The 20150-nt window shown below is 43.0% G+C and overlaps 1 protein-coding gene and 1 non-coding gene across 10 annotated transcripts in view; both read right to left on the bottom strand.

The window, feature by feature from the left end:
• Positions 1-20150, bottom strand: part of PUM1 (pumilio RNA binding family member 1) — a 65638-nt gene that overhangs the window by 24149 nt on the left and 21339 nt on the right. For 4 of the 9 annotated variants that reach the window (XM_015883565.2, XM_015883572.2, XM_015883571.2 and 1 more), the window contains 6 exons: positions 16999-17107; positions 14357-14535; positions 11993-12159; positions 10955-11225; positions 5678-5771; positions 4213-4329 (listed from right to left, as the gene is read on the bottom strand). In XM_015883565.2, coding sequence (XP_015739051.1) covers positions 4213-4329; positions 5678-5771; positions 10955-11225; positions 11993-12159; positions 14357-14535; positions 16999-17107 — 937 coding nt within the window. The remainder of the gene's footprint in view (positions 1-4212; positions 4330-5677; positions 5772-10954; positions 11226-11992; positions 12160-14356; positions 14536-16998; positions 17108-20150) is intronic. The other 5 variants (XM_032448921.1, XM_015883566.2, XM_015883570.2 and 2 more) reach the window with 3 other exon arrangements.
• On the bottom strand, positions 584-664 carry LOC116654364. The gene has a single exon (XR_004309560.1). It is a non-coding gene; the product is annotated as a small nucleolar RNA SNORD103/SNORD85 (small nucleolar RNA).

Consider the following 20150-nt stretch of genomic DNA (forward strand, 5'->3'; position numbering starts at 1 on the left):
ACAGCCTTAAGACAGAGTGCTGCATGTTAGACAATGTCAAATAAACAAGTATTTAGTGAATTTGAACCACATAGCTGGTCTTCAACAAAGCAAAAATAGCTTCTACTTTAAGAGTTAGCAGTTAAGTTCCAACCAAGTCGTACCTGTAGTGTTGTTAGTCAGGCAGTCACTGTAAGGGGAACACAGGTAACTCATAGTGCTCTTCCTGACCAAAGGAGACACAACCTGTTTGTACTCACTTAATAAAGATGCCAAGTGCTGGGGTACTTCTGCACTCAGGAGAGAACAATTTGCAAGTGCTTCGTTTTAGGCAAGGAATGAGTGTCTTTGCCCCTGGGCTATTGGGAAGCTATCGTAATACTTGGGCAAAATTCAGGCATGGCTCTGGGTTATTTTAATCTCAGTTTTAATTACCAAGCAAGCAGAATCTAAAAGGTTTTTTTTTGTTGTTTTTTTTTTTTTTTCCTAGATAGAGATTGCTCATCAGATCTGCAGAAGCCTGAGGTGTTTAGAAGGAAAGGAGACAAAGCCTTTGAAGTCTGCAGGCAGCGGGGCTTAAAAGAGCTCTGCACATCCCTGCGAGCCCGGCTCAGCTGTGCACACTGTGAGGCTCTCATTACTGAACAGTGTTCTCAGGGAGGGCAAGTGTGTCATCATCGCCAGACCCATACAGACACACACAGCGCTTCTTTACTTCTGCAGACATCACACCTGCTTCTGCACTTATTAAAGATGCACATACAGGACAAAATAAAAGCTGCTTAGTGCCTTTGAAATCAAATATTACCACTACTGTGTCTCACACATTGACATACATACTCCTAAATATTCCTTTTAACAAACAATAAACGTTTTGCCCAAGGATGTTGTGGATGCCCCTTCCCTTCAAGGCCAGGCTGGATGAGGATCTGGGCAGCCTGGTCTGGTGGCTGGTGACCCTGCACATAGCAGGGGGTTGAAACTGGATGAGCACTGAGGACCTTTTCAACCCAGGCCATTCTACGATTCTAGCAGAACCAATAGAAGTGTGTTCATGGCACATTTCTCCCTTTTACTGTAAGCCTTCACATTCACATTTCTTCAATCAGAAAGCATAGCTGCAGGAACAGGACCATATGGGACTTCCTGCCAAATGTAAGGACATAGCGACACCACAGCATCCAGAATCCCATGTCTGAAAATGCAAGGGTGTAAATAGGAACTTCACCAAATACTTACAACACTTGAACTGATCCATTCAGAACAAACAGTACGGCAGCTGCAGACATCCAAGAAGTGGTGTCTTCTCAAATAGAGTGGGAAATAACTCCACCAACTCTGCTGCAGCCCCACTGAAACCCTGCCCTACAGCACATACACACACCAAGGGGGCACCTGTCACATCACACCCCAGCCAGCTCCACGTGCTCCCCAAAGCCCCGTCCCAGGCAGTGTGCATGCAGCCATACCCTTTTCCAGCCCTGAGCTGGCTCTGTACAGGACACAGCACCAAGTGAGAGAGGCTTCTAAGAAAGCCCAGCGTGAAAAGAACATCACAGACAGACTTTACCTTCAGCCTAAGAGCACTGTGTTTTTCCTGTATGAAGATTATTCCAGCATCCACTTTTCTACAAAAAACAGAAATGCTTTTCTACCTATTACATACCTGAGGGAATCGACATTTCCCAGCTTGTCCTAAAAGAGACACGATTTTTCTATTTCTTTTTTTTTATTATTTTAATTGACACCTTTCTCAAATGACAGAAGTAATTTTACACTTCTTAAAGACAGCAGCATCTTCCCCAAGGTCTGAACTTACAAACTATTTTTCTTAAGTCTAGGAAGTCCTTCCCTCTATTCAAATGTGCTATTCATTTAACTGTTGCTATTGTTGTGAAGAAAAGAGCATTATCATGGGGCTGACAGTCTTATAATCATGCAAAAGCTGCCATAATGATACATTCTTAATTGGCAGAATCATCTCTGCCATAAAAGACACAAAAGTTTCCATTCCTAGGAGTAACTGTGAACAATAGACTACCAACAAATCTCAATTCATTTCTTCCATCTCATTAACTTCTCCAAGTCTTCCCAATTTAATGCTCCTATACAAATCAGGGAGGCCTTCTGTCAGTAGACTTGTAGCTCTAAACATCTCAGAAGCTCCACATCCCTGCAGCGTATCAGTCATTCTTCAGAGAAAAGGCTTTCAAAACTGAGTCTAGACATAAAAGGTGCCTTCACTCAAACAAACACAGCCAGAAGTGAAACCTCTTGCACTGCCATTTTAGCAGAGTCCAAAGCCCAACAAAATAGATGAAGGAACTCATTTATCAGTGGTATGATACCGTAAGCACACTGCAGTGAAATACACACTGCAGTTGCTTTCAAGAGTCACAAAGTTCAACATTTTAAGTAGAGGCTCTCACGTTAAGTTTGGGGAAAGTTTTAGGCATCCTAGGGAGTCTATATCCTAGCTGCTATTTGTAAGGCCTCCATCCGATATTCATGCAGTTGCAGCTTCAACGCTAATGAAAAAAAGGAGAGAAAAATAACTTGAGAACACACTGATAACTGCTGCGGGATTTCTAGGAGACAAGTGGCCATCTATGGAATCAAGGCAGTGACCTGCCGCTCCACTAAACTTCAGCCTATTACTTAAGAATGAACACAAGTGTGAAAAGGTGATGCAAAAAGGCCAACAGGAATCCTCCCCATTTCTTACAAAGGGCACCAAGGTACTCTTATAAATAACTGAACCTGATATTTTTCTGGCACCCTCCTCTCCAGCAACACCTGACTAACGTTCCCTGCCTACATTCCCAACACAGTGAGCTCAGGTCATTCATTCATTGCTACACTTTCCTCATCACATGACAGCTTACCAGCTCCTCAAAATATCCTTGTACTCTAGCTCTTGGCTTTCCTCCACCTCATCACAGTGTCATCTGTTTGCTCACAACATGTCATTACCCACACTTATCTTCCATTGTTATTATGCAATCAGCATACAAAATGCACAACAGCCAAAAAGTTCAAGGCCCACACCTTTAAATTACAAACTTGACTCTTAACATACTTCCATATGATCCATAAAAAAAAATGCCATGCAAGCTGGTAACGGTTGCTACAATCCCATTTCAGAGCTTGACCTGATACCAGCCCCACAGCTTAGAAGCTAAGCAGCACTTATCTAACAGCTGTTAAACACGACAAGAAGCCACAGCCCAAACCTACAATGCAGTTTAACAGTGCTGTGTTCATGGGCAGCCGAGGTTTCACAGTTCCCATTTGGTACAAGTTCCCAACACAACAGATCTGCAATCAGCATACAAGCTACATCTAAGTGGAAGATAGGAACAGCATGTTGCCTCTGCTAAAAAAATAATCATCTCTCTGAACTAAGCTGTTCCTATTTAAAATTTAGCAGGCTCCCACTCCAGGTGGTTAAAGAAAACTGAAGTATGGTATAAAAATATTCTACTGAAAGTACATCCTTCTTTTGTCCTGACTGCTTAGGCCAGAACTTTATGGCATATGCAGAGAAAGTTCAGTGTGCAATGTGTTCTTCTCACCGTCTGATAAGCTGTTTTACTGAGCTGTCATCTCAAGATACAACAATTTTGGTTATGACAGTTGGAAAGAATTGGTACATGAATGTTTGGGACAAAGATCTTGCACAATGAGAAGAGCCACCATCTCTGCCTGCCATCTGGACAGCCACACATTGCAGGAGCCATAGCAGATATGGAGTGTTTTTACCTACAGAACCTAAAAGCATCAGTTCTTCAGAAACATCCAGCTGAAGGGAAGAGGTATCACTTGCAGTATGTGCTACAGTAAATCAAGCTAGAGCAGCAAAAAGATACAATATTCCTGGTAGGAAAACACATCTTCCATCTTTTCAGTATTTAACAAGTGTATTTTCAAAAGGTATCTTTCAACATTATCAGGTCCCAAAACATCCCAAACATGTGACAGCATTTTATCTCTGAGCGCTTCATTTCAGACTTGCTCTGCTGTTTATACTCAACAGAAAACAAGTCTACAGCAAGCATTACACAGCAATTATCACTTCTAATCCAAAGAAAATAAAGGTTTCCAAGACAAATATTGCTTTAACTCTGCAGTGATATACATTCTACAGTGATCACAAAGCACCAATAATTAAGTGCTGCTATCAGCACATACTGAGCACAGTAAGGAACACACAGACAAGTGGAAGCACCTCACCTAATGTGGCAGCTGCCGCAAGCCCAGCTGCATATGGATCCGTTCCTGGTGGAGCAGCGCTGATGATGTACGGATTGGGAACAAAGGCAGCAGGGGCTAAACCTGCTGAAAACACACCTGTCAGTAAAAACAAACTTGACTAGAACTGAAGCCCTACCAAAATACCTCCAGCTATCTGGCTGGACTCAACTGACTGAACATTGCGGAACAAGGGCTTATGTTGTTTTAGTATTTTCAAGCTTTTTATGGGTTGTTTTTTGTGTGTTTCTCAGCGTTGTTACAACCAAGAGAGGGTATAATTTATACATTAAAAATATAAAATACCGGATTCCAAAGATTCAGTGCTGCATTAGGAAGGCAGAAGATGCAACACAGCCTGCACACAGTACCTGTGAACTGCTCAAGTATCTCAGCAGTGCAGGTACATCCTTGCTGTTTAAGTAGCTATTAACACCAGTTAGATATTACCATTACCTAATTGCTTATTGTGATGAGTAAGTTATCAGTTCTCCCTACTTTCTGAGTGCTACACAGTACCAGTGTTTCCATTTATGAGCCTGGAAGGAGCTCAGGAACACATGGACAACATCATGACAGAGATGGTGTCTGCTCTTAGTTCTGTGCAGGCAATACCTTTCTCTGCAAGGTACAGTTTAATCATTAGTGAAATTATCTGTGGGCGGGATGGGCTATGGAAGGTGGTAAAGGTGAAGGAGAGTAAGTTAAAAAGCCAAAGAATTTTAATTCAGGTCTATCCATGAACTCCACTGAGCGCACAACTGTGCAGCACAGAGCTAAGAGAACCCCAACACAATTGGGCTTTTAGGTTCCAAGAACTACCCATTAATTTGCCTGCTGTACTACAAACATCTAACCCTGAGATTGTTCAGCTCTAATTATCCAGGACCAGCCCTTCCATCAGTCTGTTACTCTACACAGACTACCTAAGTGCTTTCCTCCTGCTCAGTCTATACTGTTTTAATATTACAAATCATGCATTTGCACAAATTACAGCTTTAAGTTAAATTTAGACCCCAAGCAGCCTAAAATTCTACTCTGTGGAAATTTAGACATAGATTGTCAAGCAGGAAGCACATTCAGGTGCACACAGAATTGCACACTTCTTTCTCACTTTGTTGCAGCCAATTCACGCCTGACTTGGAGCGAGCAAGTACTTCAGAATGCTCCCATTGCTGAACAGCCCTCTCAGCAAAGTAAGTGTGTCATTCCTCTCAGACACGACTGCTCTGGAGCTTCTTGAAACTCTCCAAGAGATTTCTCCAGAACTTCTCAAGCAGGTCGTTAGACAATGTTCTCCTCTTTGTGGTTCAAGTACTTACCAGTTGGAAAAACGCATTTAGGATTCTCTAAAACCTACCAACTCTTTCTTCCCGTAATCTTCCCAAAATATTCTGAGAACTAAGAGACCACTAGGAAAAGGCAATGCATTAAATACTGGGCTCACCTATATGAGGCTGCTGAGCTGCAGCCAGGGCATATTGCTGCTGCTGGGCTGCTGTTAGCTGCTGAACAGCAAGAGCATTCGGTCTTTGGAACAACTGGAGGGACAAAAGAACAAATATGGTCCTTTATTTATGCACAAAATACACTTTTCTTTAAAAAAAAAAAGCAATTCCTTTATTTATTCACACAACCACAGACACTCCTTTTTAGCAGGAAACATTTCAAAAGGAAATTCAAAATAATATCTTTGAAACCAACTGCCTGTGATGATCCACCTAATAAGAAAATATTTCTTAAGTGCAGCTAAACCCTACCCATGGTTTCTTCTGCTATTCTCTGCACAGTTGCCCCAAGGCCCTGCCTCCCCAGCTCCTCCTCCAGCACAAACACACTCCTCCACAACGTGGGGATCACCATGGGCTGCCATGGCTCCTGTAGAGCCTGAGCACTACCAGCTATGCTCTATGTAGAGCACCTCTGCATCAGCTGGCAGCCTGGGTTGCTTTCACAGGTGTTCTGAAATGGGTAGCGGGACAGCAGGCAGAGGGAAAGCTCACGTGGGAGAGATGAAGCTCTTGGGACAGATACAGGAGCTCACAAAATCTCAGATAAGGAAGAACATGTTTTTTTCTACCTTCCAGCCCTTAACATCAGCTTCGTAAAACAAGGCAAGGAGCACATATTCTTCTCTGACCACAGACAGAAACCAGACCCTGGGACTTCTCAGTTAAGTCATCCACAGCACATCCACGCTTGCCAACTTACAGTTCACTACAATCTTTGGGAACAACGTGCAGTGTTACCGAGAACAGTCATTATAAATATGGAAGGAAGACCACAAGTCTTTAAAAGAACATGTGCTTTTACTTGTTTTTTTTTCCCCTGTCCACCCAGACTCTTACTAAGCTTACCTCCTGTGCCAGAGATGGCTCTAAGTCAATGAAACACTCCCTGAATCACTACATTAGCACATACTTGTTCACCTCCAGTAAAAACACTGAAAATACATTCTGAAGGGCGCCCTAAAAACTCTCAGGAGCAACTTTCATCCCCATTTACTCCCAAAAGTGATCATTTCTGAGGTGTGAATGACTTCATAAAGCCATTGGGATAGATGTTTTCTCTCCCTTGGGAAAAATAAATAGAAAATCAAAACCACCAGTGCCTAAATGCTATAATGATTTTCAAACCTACCGTCCCATCCTTCCTTCCAGGTCTCAACCAAGATACCTAAAGCTTCCACTGTCATAACAATTCTGCCCAAATTCCTGGCAGAAACCGGCAACCATCAGGAAGCAGAGAACCACTTAGAAAGTGAGATGCTATTATAAGCAATGGCTGTACTTGGATCTCCAAAGAGCAGGACAAGGAGCTATGTTGTTTAAGCAGAAAATATGAATGAAGACAGGTAACAGCCCACATCTATTTTCTTCTGTTTTTATAGGTTCTGAAGGAGAAACAAGACACAAAGATCACTAAGCAGACACTCAGTCTCTGCTGCCTTCCCCATTGACTTCTTACCCCCGAAGATGCACCTCTGCACATCTAAGGAGTATCATAATGCTCCTTATGGGAAAACGCATCACACCATCAGGGATTTCATCACCTCCCTTGGTCTTGTGGTCTTTACTCAGAAAACAGCATTCAGCAATACCTGATGTTTATAAAAAGTTCACTGCTGTATCATTAGCAGCAGGATCAAATACTGCCATCACTTAGTTCAATAAAGCAAACACATCACGTACAGTGTGACCTATGGGACACAGATTGAAGGATCCTGGCTCTATAGGAGCCTTCAGCAGCATGTTCTCAATCAGTCAGCAGGCATAACAGCTCAGAAATAAACGCAAGCCCAAACTGCTACAGCAATAAACAAGGAGCTTGGCTTTGCACTCTACTGATCTCAGTGATGCAAGTATTCCAGCTTTCTTCTGCTCCAAACACTTCACCTATTTCCATACTTCTGCATCCCTGGATCAGCTACTCCAACCTGCTGGGGTGGATTGTGCTGAAGCAAGCAGAAGCAATGCTAGATAACCAGCTGTTGATCCAAGAGGCAGCAGAAGCATTTATCTTCTCTGAAAATATATGTATTTTTTAATGCTTAGAAATTATGATACTATTTTCACACCTCCCAGCTGTATCTCAGCAATTCTTTTTTTTAATTAGCAGTACCAGCTACTCCAAGCATGTGTATTTTCCCCCAATGGGTTTTATTTATTATTACTGTTATTGTCTGCTTTCCCTCTTGCTTGCAGCAGCTAACTGCGAGATCCAACTTCCAGACCTGCCGGTACCACACGAGCTCTGTGTTATTTCCCATTGTTGAAATGAGGGCACAGCAGCCAGCACTGCAAATGGCTGCTGTCAACAGCCATTAGAGTTCAGTTCAAGGCTCAAAGAGGAAGACTGAACAAAAATGCTTTACCTAAAATGTAACAGACAGGAAGAAAAAGGGACAGGGTGCCAGAGCATAGCGCTTTTATCTGCTTCACAAATAAAATGTCAAGAGCATCCCTCTCTTCTGCACCTTAATCTCACAAAGAAACCTGAAGATTTAGCTACAATTGCTTTCCCAGACAATATTATTGAGCTTCTTTAAAACCACATGCAAACCTTTGGCCATTTACATGGTGCTGCACGCAGGAGGAAGGACTGGATTCCTTCCATCTGTCTGTGGAAAGCCTCTCACAGCTTTACAGTATTTCCCTTTAAACTGAAATGCAGTTTCCCTAAGCCTACAAACCAAGGCTCAACTTACCGTGAAGAAACTGTGACAACAGCTAAAATGTTCTGCAGTTTTCTACTGCCTGTAACACAGATGGGGGAGCAGAGCAGAATTTCAGGCTGTGCTTGGGCAGATAAGCCCCTGTGCCACAAAGCTCTGGGCATCAGCATCACACATGGAAGTGTTATTAAGGCCTCAATGCACTGCCTCCACCTGCTGACAGCACAGCCCTAGATTCCAAAAAGCAAAGACTAAAGGTAAAACTCCAGTAAAAGCTTTTTGCTATCTTATTCTGAAACTTACTGTGTGCTGAATTAGGGTTAAACCACACATCTATATTGCGGTGTCTAAGTGGAAATAAAAGCAGGAAACTCTTCACAGGGCTATTTTAGCCTGTTACAAATTACACTCGGTTGTAACCTACAAACAAGTGATGTAGTTCAGGAGGATGTCAGAAGTTGTGCAGCTGAAGCACCACCTGCAACGTGTGGGGGAACACAGAGGGAATTGCAAGGACCCTAAACATCACAGTCTGTGTTACTCAGTTATAGGAACACTGCACAATTAGATTTCTGTAATCCAGTTGCTTCTGCAATATAAACATCTGACATCTCTAATCAGATTAGATGTGATTAAGACCTTCCCTTCCTAATATTGCTTTTAGCTGCACTTAATTGTAATCCCTTCAAAGTGTATGACGCTTCCCTACGGACCAAGGAAGGCACTATTAAAGAGGAGATCTTTGTGTTCAGGATGCATCTTCTTCTGACAACAAGCAAATGGAAACCTGTATGAAAGAAATGTGTCTTCTGAAGTACAAGTCATAACTGCAGACAGCAAATACCAAGAAACAGCAGCTGCTAGCCACAACATTAAGGAAATGGGTCCTAAACTTTGAGCCAGCATACACTGCATTAATACCAGTGTGTACTGATGGGGCATGTGGCAGTGAGAAAAACAAGAGCACGTTCCTGTATTTAATACTACACTTACAAAAGCCTGTTGCTTGTGTTCGCTGTGGGTGTAAGCAGCTATTGCAACTAAGCTGAAATTTTCAAGTAAGCACGTGCATTACACAGCCTACTTGTACCCAGCACTACCCAGACACCCTGCACACCCACCCAGTCCCAGCTATAGAAACCTCAGAGCTCTGCAGCCTCACAGACAGCCTGGGAGAAAAAAAAAGCTTCCAGCATGAGATCATACTGTGATTACATCAGCTCTGCATAGGTATTACCTATGTGATTCACACAGAGGAGAAGCGGCTGTGCCTACAGGGCCATCCACAGCCTGAACCCAAAAATCCATGTCGGTGAACACGCTTTCCAGACAGAATTTTTTCTATTTTATTCATTTTACTGGTTAGGCACAAGACGAGTTCATTCCAAATCCTATTTTTTGAAGGCTGGGAGAGAAAAAGAACTTGCAAATGAGCCTTAACTTCAAATAGAAAAGATTGCCAGACAAAATACAAATGACAGGCTTTTACATCGCTGCAGTTATTTTCCTATACCTAACAGTTCCTTAAAAATCAGTTAGCTTAGCTCCAGCACACTACTTGAACAGAACAAAACATGAGTTTTAAAAAGCTGAAATATGCAAAGACAGGCACTGAGAAGTCCCACATCAGAGTAAGACAAAGCCTTGAAAATAGCTTTCTTCTTTCTCCTTTCTGAACTATACAGCAGCTACTGAGCTTGCTCATTTTTAAAGATGTCCACCATTAACTACTGCAGCATGCTACATAACAGAACAATCCAATGAACTGTAACATGGTTATTTATATTGCTTTCAAGACCATGATAACTCTCCAAAGGTGGACCTTTAGCATGAACATGGCAACAACCCTTCCTCAATACACAGAGTCTATCAGGCTATTTTGCTTGAAAAAAATCAGGTACTCCAGGAAACTCAGGGCTGCTAACATGCTCCTGCAATAAGCTACAACAAAGGATTTCACTCTTCTTTGAAGAATATTACAAGTACAGAAGGAAAGCAATAAACAGTTGTTACCCCAACGAGCAGGAACAGGACAAGATTACAGGTCGATGGTTGGATCCAGGCCCAGCATTCAGGAGAGGCCAAGCAGCAAGGCAAGGACTTGCTTTACCTGTCTGGGCTGAGCAGTTTGTGCCTCTAGTATGGGAGAAAAGGTCAAACAAACCCGTTGGGCCGAGATAAGCTCTGTAGTACTGGACTCTGATCACAGGCTTTGAGCCATGCTCAGTGAGAGCCTGGCTTTCTCTGAACAGCACTGTCCTGACCCCACAGCTGGGCTGCAGCCCCAGGGCTAAACAGCAGTTCTACCTTTAAGTCACTTGAAAGGCTCAAGGGGTTTTGTTAATCAGCACATTAGTTAAAAGCTCTTTGCCTCTGCAAACTCACTCAAAAGCCAGAAATGACCCATCTATGAACATGTATGTATGGCATACAGAAACCATCCCAAGCCTTTGGCCACCCTGCCCACAAGGCAAGAGCCTGTGTTCAAAGTAATGACACCTGGGGGGAGGAACCAAGGTAGTGGCAAAAGACCCTGCACCAGAACTTTACCTGCTGTTGGGAATTGTAATCGAAGAGCCCCACAGTGGCTGCAGCTGAGTCCACAGGTACCTGGGTGCCAGAATAATCAAACTGCAGAGGCTCCATGCCAACATGCTCCATGGGATCCAGGGGAACGCTCTGTGACTCTATGTTGGAAAAATCCTCCACGGGCTTGGCACCATTAGTACTCGCCAGCTGGGCTAAGCCCTCAGATCCGTTCTGGTTTGGACCCAGAAGATCTACTTCACTAGCAGAGTTCTGGCAATTACCAGGTGTACGGCTACACAGAGAGAAAAGAGATCCATCACTAAGCTGTACATTTAATGGTGCCACAGAGCATCAATTCACAGCAACAGACACTACGACTCACTAGAGATAACGTAGATGACACTACGAAGGTAAAAAATAAGATTCTAGGGAGCTATTCCAGATCCTCCTCTTACGAATTCTACAGATCAACCTGTATAGCTATTAACAAAGCTCTGGCACTGCAGCTCACTTGAAAGCTTTTTGAAATAGCTGTCATGGCTTCCTATTTACTCAACATAAGCACTGAACTGAAGTGAGAAATGGTTCATCTCAATTCAAGGGCAAGCAGTAAACATCTCACAGTGTATTTGTTTTCCTTCTATAGTTCTAGGTGTCAATATAAGGCTCAGCAAAGCAGCAAGAAACAGAAAGGCTTTCTTAGATTTTAATCAATAGCCCACATTTTATCACTTCTGAGATACAAGGAATGAGTGCAAAAACTCAACTGCAGTTCAGCCCAGCCTCTAAGCAGGGTCAGCAGCTACAGCAGGTATTTCCAGAGCAATCCCTCATAAAATAGGTGTGAAAATAACATTATGTAGTACAGAAATAGAGGGCTCTACACAGATTAACAGTTATCAACCACCTTCTCACAAGTGCTTCCCTGTACACATTACAGCATCCTTATGACACTGCTTAAGAGAGCCAGAGGTTCTTTCTATTGCTCGCATAGCACAGAAGATCTTGCAAGAAAGTTAAGTGTGATGCCGATTAGTTATTAATGTGTGGTGCACATACCTGAAGTCTTTGACATCTGTGTCGATTCCATTCTGCACAGGCAAACCATTTGTTTTATCCATCACATCCCCCTCCTCCTTCAGATCTCCTAATTTATCGCCATCAAATGTGCCCTTATTTTTCTTATCCCCTTTGTCATTCTCATCATTCTCTGCATCCCTTGGCCCCTAGGCAAAAGAAACATTACTTTAATAAGCTTGAGTTTCAGATCAATTTTGCTTTCATTCCAAGATGTGAACAAATCAAAGAAACGTGTCACAATAAAGTAATTTTCAAGCATTAGTTCTTATAAATAAAAACATAAAAAGAGCAAAATAGTCAATCATAATCAAAGAAACAAGGGAATTAGTTTTCATTCCCTTCTAAAAGAGGTTACATCTACCTGTACTGTTTCTCCCATTTAGCATTTCAGAGCCTGACTCTACCACTCTAAAAATCCCTCCCCAAAATTACTTCTAAAGAATCTTTACCAAATACCTCTCTTTTAAATTGGACTCGAACACCTCAAAATCAATTTGTGAGCATTAAATACAACAGCATGTACAAAGGTGCATAAACTGAACTTAATGCCTCCCCAGAAGGAAAATGTTTTAAATTACAGGAAGGGAAATTTAGACAGATATCAGGCAGAAATTCTTTACCCAGAGCTGGTGAGGCCTGGCAGTGCTGCCCAGAGCTCTGGGTGTCCCATCCCTGGATGTGCCCAAGCTCATGGATGTGGTCACCCAGCCCATAGCAAGGGGCTCTGAGGTCCCTTCCAACCCAACCATTCTCCAGTTCTACCACTTAATATCTCCACGTCAGAGATGAAGCAACTGGCTGGGCAAGTGCATGTATTCAAGCAGAACAGGGTCATCATGCAGCTGCCTCATTTTTCAGGGGCATTACTGCAAATTGCATGCTGGATGCCAAAGTGCAACTTATAAGAGCACACAAGTCAATCACTAACTTGATCATACAAACCTAAAGCACTTTGAAGAGAAGACTAAAAAAAGGGTGGGAAAGGAGGATATTATTTCTGCTGAGCAGTTTTGTAAGCTGCATGGCATCTTCAGCATCCCTACCCTTATATGTCTGCGTTTTATTTCACATGGGAAAAGAACGAAGGGCAATTATGCCATCGCAGTTTTCAACAACAAAAGGGAGAGGGAAAACAACATAATTCTTGATAAAAACAGCAAGGGGCATACAAACATTTATCACTGATAGCTCTGGTGCTGTTAAGGACAGACCTCAACTGAAGGAAAAGTGCTCTGCACATAGCAGGGCGTGTGAACCATTTGAACCAAACTATTTTTCCATTCCCCCATATTTTAGCGGTTAAGAGGAAATTTTTTTCCCCATATATAGAGAAAAGGCATTCATATTCTGATGGTTGTTCTTAAATAAAATCAAACTCTTCTTACTAATACCTGAGAGCCCAATTGGGAACATCAATTATAAACACAAATTTGGAGCCCTGCTATCATCTACACAATGTAATCCTTCGTTTCAGAACTGACATCCTGACCACCAGTGCTACAGAGCAGATACCTCTCTGACTCAGGATGATAAACTGACGCCTTCCACCCATCATTCTTTTTCTTTTTTTCCTCCAAAAATCATCTTTCTTAGGCTCAGGGTATAACAATGTTATCAGGGGCCCACTAATGAGGGGAAAAATAAGAGGATGGATGAAGGAGACCAGGAATGGGCTCCCTGAAGAGATGAGCACAGCAGTCTTCTAGCAGTAACAAACCTACTCTGCTTTTATGTTTCTCGACACTCACTGATCCTGCACTCAGCTGATGAGGTGGAGCTGAGATGTGGCTTTTTTTTCCCCACTGTGAGGATGGGGCTTGATTATGCCTCTATTGCCACATGCTTGGATTTGAGGCAGCACTGACTGCGCTTTCTTCCCCAGCCCACCAAGCACAGTGACTAATGCTATTTCTCCACAGGAAACAATATGCCCTTGAAAGCATTCCCAAACTGGAGTGGCTAATGCTCCTAGCATCATTACATGGAGCTTTTTGTTCTCAGCCAGCAACAAAGCATCCACACTTTCATTCAAAAACCACACTTAGCTACACGGACATTTGCATACTTTTCAACAACAACAAAAAAAGGCTTAGATGGTGCTCCCGCAGGTATGAAGCAGGGGGTGTCAGCCACCTTCAATTCCTTTACACCCATGTCCTATATTGCAACCCCTCAGTCGGCACCGGCCTACCCGTTTTAACAGGGATGGCTGAATTGTAAGAGCAAATTAAAAAAAAAAAGAAATAAACATCTGCCTCTAGGAATGGATTAACAAACAAACAAAGCAGCAAATGGAGAAAACAACATTAAGGAAACTCAAATTTCAGAATCAGGCACACTTACAAATCCTCCTTTCCTTAGGCAGGAATCTCCGGGAGATGAGCTCAACACATATTCCACCATGCTAACTCCAAGTCCTCCACTCTCTGACCGTGGTGAAAGCACTGAGTTGACTTCACTATTCACATGAAAGCCCTGACCAGGTCTTCTCTGAACCATAATTGGTTGGGAAACAGAGTGATCTGGAACAAAAACGTGTAATTCTTGTAAGTAGATCCAACTATTTGAAGGAGACAAGTCATTAAACATGTACTATCTAGTGTCTTAACTGTACCAAGACACTTTTGACTTTGATGATGCCCACTGGAGGAGGATGGCTTTCTCATCACCGATACACCAGGATCTATAAAGCTGCATGTGATAATTGAATTCAAACCCTAAAATCATAAAATTCCAGAAATTTGTCTCTACATAAAGACTGCAATTAAAAAAACCAAAGTTTATTCACTGTTATTAAAACTCCTGTGTTAGTAAATTGAAAAAACAGCGTCCATTTAAACTATAACTGTTATTTAAAAGATCACCCTACAGTAGCACCAGCTTACATTTGTTTTCCTGGTTGTACAACTGAACATACTTGTATCTCATTATTGCAGTTTCTCCTATCTGCTATTTCCTCAACAAAAAAAAGAACTGAGATCTCCAGTTCTTCTTACAGCTCTCCTGCCCTCCTGCAGCAGCCCCATCCCTTTATCCCCTCTGCGGTTCAAGGGTTTGAAATCCAACCAGAGCTGACTTAAGGACAGATGTCTCCAAGTCCTAACAAGCTCTGCAGAAACTGCTGGCTGGGCAGGAGGTGACCTTCCATCCCAGTGAGGGAAGGGAAGACTACTCAGCTTCTGCATGTTCAGACTGGTAATAGCCAGCAAGTTAAAAATTACCGGGATACAGCAGCATAGCTGCCAGGGGCTGGGGGAAGAGGAATGGAATGACACTGATACTACAGCTTCCTTGTAAGGCATAAGCCATCAAGAGAAGAAGGTCTATTCCATTCTTGCTCCTAGCTACTTTCTTGCCTTCTCCCTCAAGCACAAGTACCAACCCAGCCACAAAGTGAGTTGGACCAAGAATTATCTGGGAAAAAACTAACCTAGAAAAGAGGAGACAGTTTTAACCCAGATCAATCCCCCAGCAGATTTCATTGCACTGCTGAACAACTACTTGTATCTTAAGGAGAAGAAAGAAGCAGCCTTTATCAAACAGGACCATTCCTAGCAGCTCTGGCTGTACATGTTCTCTAACTACCACAAGCTACACAAGAGAAGGACCACAGCTGCACAGATAACTGCATTGCATACTGTGGACACAAAAGGGAAAAGGGATGGAGCAAAAGGTTTCAGGCTTCACCAGTTCCACCACTCATGGAACAAACTCAGCTCCTGGCCAAAGACACTTCCACACCCCACCTCCACAGAGCTTTCTGGCAGTGACTTGGAACAACTGCTCAGATCATGGCTGTTCTCATTTCTGATGAGCAGAAGGGGAAACTGACTTCCCTGACTCACAGACAGGAGTGCAGGTCATAGTTTGGGAATGTAGGCTGCAAGGTGCACTGGATTAATTGAAAATAAACAAAGGAGGAGAAGAGACTACAGGCTTTGACTCATGGAGATCTGCCATCAGCCAGTGTAGGAGGCTGCCTCCCCCACGTCTCCCCTGCTTGTCTACTGGATGCAGCCAGCCCCATAACTGCGGCAGCACAGGAGAAAGTCTCAGCTACTGCTGTTCAGAGCCTGACTCAGCCCTTTAAACCACCCTTAGCACAAGCAGCACAAACTGCAGCTGAGGACTGGATGCACACACTGCAGGCTGCAGTCAGACAGCTGGAGGCAGCAGCTCCTTGAGATCTCCCCAGTGCTCACAGAGCCTGCAAGGTTCAGCTGGGAAGATGTTGATCTATTTTTGCCAGGCAAACAAAACAAAACAGAAAAACAGCAGTGAAAATGCTCACTTCGAGCTGTACCTCTGCACAGCCATTTGTATACTGCACAGGGTACTCAGCAGTATCTAAGAAGCATATTCAGCACAGATAGAAACCACAGAAAATAAAGAGTAAAAAAGTTAACATTTCAAATTCAGCACATGCATTTGACTTTTTTTTGCTATTTAACTAAAATAAACCTGAACACTTTCCCCTTAGAAGTTCAAAATATGGGACAGTCTGATCCAAGACCAAAATTCTTGGCAGATAAACTTCAACACAACTAATTCAAAACATTCTTCATTTATTTCAAAATGGATGTTGTTGGGTTTTGGCTCGTTAAGTATTTAACAATTACTTTTTTCCCCTCCACCGATGTTGTTTGCAAATGTCTTTGTTCAGTCCTAAGCAATCCATCCCAAGGCAGAAAATGCATCAGAAAGTTTAAGTTCCAATTCTAACTGCTATCTAAAGTTTTTAAGGAGATAAATACAAGGGTACAGGCACCTACACACAGCCATCGTTTTACAGCTATGGGTGTCTTTCTAACTCTAGCACAAAACAATGTGGGTTTTAAAAGGTTTTATTGTTATTATGTAAAACAGATGTTTTAGAAAAAAACATTTTAAAAGCTGTATCATCCAAGCTGGCCAGCAATTTTGAGCGGGGGAATTGGGTGTTTCTGTGTTCAATTCCAACTACATTAAGTAAATAATCAAGCTACCTGATGTTCCCCAAGCACTGTCTCTCCACTGATCTCCCAGAAATATCCCTTTTGGTCCATCTTTGCTGGAATCATCAGATTCCCAAAACTTTTTACCCGGCAACAGCTGCTGCAATTAAAAAAAAACAACAAAGCATGATTAAAATAAGTATAAAATGCAAACATAAACCATAAGCGTCTCCCTTCCAAACATGAGTCAATCATTAAACACAAACTGATACATGCTTATAATCAAAATATTTATATACTCCTAGGGTGTAAGCCATACAGCAACGGAGACAATAACTCAACCTCAGCAATCCTCTTACATTCTTAAATGCTTTACAGACACCGCACACGCAAACACACGCATACAATTCACATTGTGCAGCCTCTCTACACAAGAGCTACTGGCAAGAAAAACGTTAGCAGGAACACTGCTGTGATGAGAACACTGTCATGACTTCCACCTGAGCTGTCAGGATACTTCCAAAACCACCCAGCATTTCCAGCAGTATTTCTTGCCTTCTCAGGTTCTGATGCTGGCAGGCACAGATTATGGGATGAGGTGCCAAGAGCTCTCACTCCTCACTTATTTAATGACTGCTAAGGTCTCTCAGTGCTATGAAGGTTATTGGTAAACAATAATAAGAGTGAACAGTTCTGGGCCATCACACCTGCCACGCACGCATTGCTCCTGCAAGATGAGAGGAGAAAGGTAATGCATTTACTGAGGACAGGACAAAGTCACCACTGACCTGGATGAATTCAAAGAAGATTCTACAGAAGTTCAGAAGATGGCAAAAAGAACAATGTGCATTATTTAGGGAATGCATTTGAAAACACTGTGTGGCATCCACATACAGCAAAGGGAATTTCAAGCCCTCCTGAAGCGCCTTGGAATTCAAGCATACAATCTTTAAATTAAATCTTCAGGCTGAATGAGATGTATGTAATTCAGACAGCAAACAACAGCACACCCACAGCACATTAAAAAAACAAATGAGCCTTGCCTGCTGAAGTTGGAATAAAACACAAGGAACTGGAAGATTAACAAGTACTCACATCTGTACAGCATTACCATAGCATAAACAAGAGTCATTAGATCAGTCAAATGTCTTATAGATAACAGTGCTGATAGCACCATACTCCAGCAGCTTGTGTACAAATTTAAGGCTACAGCCTAACAGACTGTGGGGTGAAGGAAAAGCAACAGCAAACAACTTCAGAGCTCACAAGTTCCAGAACCCTCTGGATTAAGACAGACAAGGAGAAAAGCAGAGCTCACTCCTCACTCAGGAAGACCTGCATATCCAGCCAGCATCACAAAGCAGCTCTGTATGCTGGAGCTTAACTCTTATGTTCCCAGACTGAGAAAACTAGAAAACACCACATTTAAGATAGGTATTATAATACAAACAACACCTGTTCTAAGCAGCACATGAAAAGCAGAACTCCTTCCAAGTCCTCAGAAAGTCCCACCACAAATGAGAATGCAATTCCACCCAGCTACTCAATGAACACTCAACGCTGCTGTTGCCCAAAAGTAATTCTGCTTTTGCAATGATATAGCTGAGATTAAAATCAGCACGTGACAAACAAGTACAGGAAAAAATAAAGCAATGTGTGTTAGGGAGAAGCCTGTGCAGACCCAAGATGGAGGACAGAGGTAGAACTCAGCATAGAATCACTACTGCTCCAAGCCCAGTGTCGAGCTGCAGGGTTTTGGGCACATTGCCACACACCTGGGCAGAGTCTGTACAAGCTCCCAAAGACAATAAACCAATACATCCCCACCCACACAGCCTACATCACCGATCACAACTAAAATCCTGGAGGTCACTCTTAGATCAGAGCATCACCAAGTGTGGAAAAGACTCCCAAATCGTGCAGTCTGACTGTCCTACCGCCAATATTTCCCCCACTAAACATCCACTTACATGCACATGAACAACACAGTGCCTACAAGCCTCCCTTTAGCACAAGGTTCCCTAAAGTTCTGATCCTCAAACACCAAACTTCCACTGCTCCCAGCTCCTCAACCCATGGTACACCAACCCACACCCCAGAACTCCCTGGTGCTGCACAGTCTGCCCAAGCAAGACCATTTAATTGCTCCTTTTCCCTACAAGGTATCCCATTCTACTTCCAATCCCTATTTCAGCAATGAGTCATCTCCACCCAAAGCTCTCAATAAGAACAGAGGAAGAAAAGGCACATAAGAAAGAAAGCCTTGTAATCTAAGTGCTAAGCTTCCTCCAGGTTTTATTGTTATCTTTTTACCAAGAACAAGACCCAGCTTGTTATTTTAACTCTCAGCCCGCTAAGCAGTAACATCATTTTCCTGGCTGCTCCTTCCTTGCAACCAGAGGAAGATCCACCACAAGATCAGCACATCACTTGTTTTTTAGGTCTCCATTGATGACTTCAGTATTATTAGTGACAGCATGAGCTGCTCATGAGCCTCCCAAGTGATCAGTGAAAGCAGTTCAGCTTGCACCACGCTCCCCTTTCTGTGTAGTTCAAACACATGACATCTGCAAGGACAAGTGATGTCCATCAGCAGCTGATTCCCAAACATACCCATCTGTTCCCCCATCACAAAACCCAGTTCCTCCAATCCTGCTGCCAGCACCCCACCAATACCTGCACTTCCTCCACCAGTTCAGAAAGTTTAGAAGAAAGCAACAGAAATCAATTAAACAAAACTTCTCACGTCCTATGAAGAAAGGCTGAGGGAACTGGGCTTGTTTAGCATGGAGAAGAGAAGGCTCCTTGAAACCTCAGTGTGGCCTTCCAGTACTTGAAGGGAGCATTTAAGCAGGAGGGGGAACGGCTGTTTACAAGGGTGGACAGTGATAGGACAAGGGGGGGTGGTTTTAAACTGAGACAAGGGAGGTTTACACTAGGTATAAGGAGGAAGTTTTTTCATGCAGAGGGTGGTGACGCACTGGAACAGGTTGCCCAAGGAGGCTGTGGATGCCCCATCCCTGCAGGCATTCAAGGCCAGGCTGGATGTGGCTCTGGGCAGCCTGGGCTGCTGGTTGGCGACCCTGTACATAGCAGGGGGTTGGAACTACACAGGCATTGTGGTCCTTTTCAACCCAGACCATGCTATCATTCTATGTCCTTCAACAATACCTCACAGTGAGCAAAGGGACACAGTGCATGCA

Source organism: Coturnix japonica, chromosome 23, assembly GCF_001577835.2.
Source record: "Coturnix japonica isolate 7356 chromosome 23, Coturnix japonica 2.1, whole genome shotgun sequence".
Classification (NCBI taxonomy): domain Eukaryota; kingdom Metazoa; phylum Chordata; class Aves; order Galliformes; family Phasianidae; genus Coturnix; species Coturnix japonica.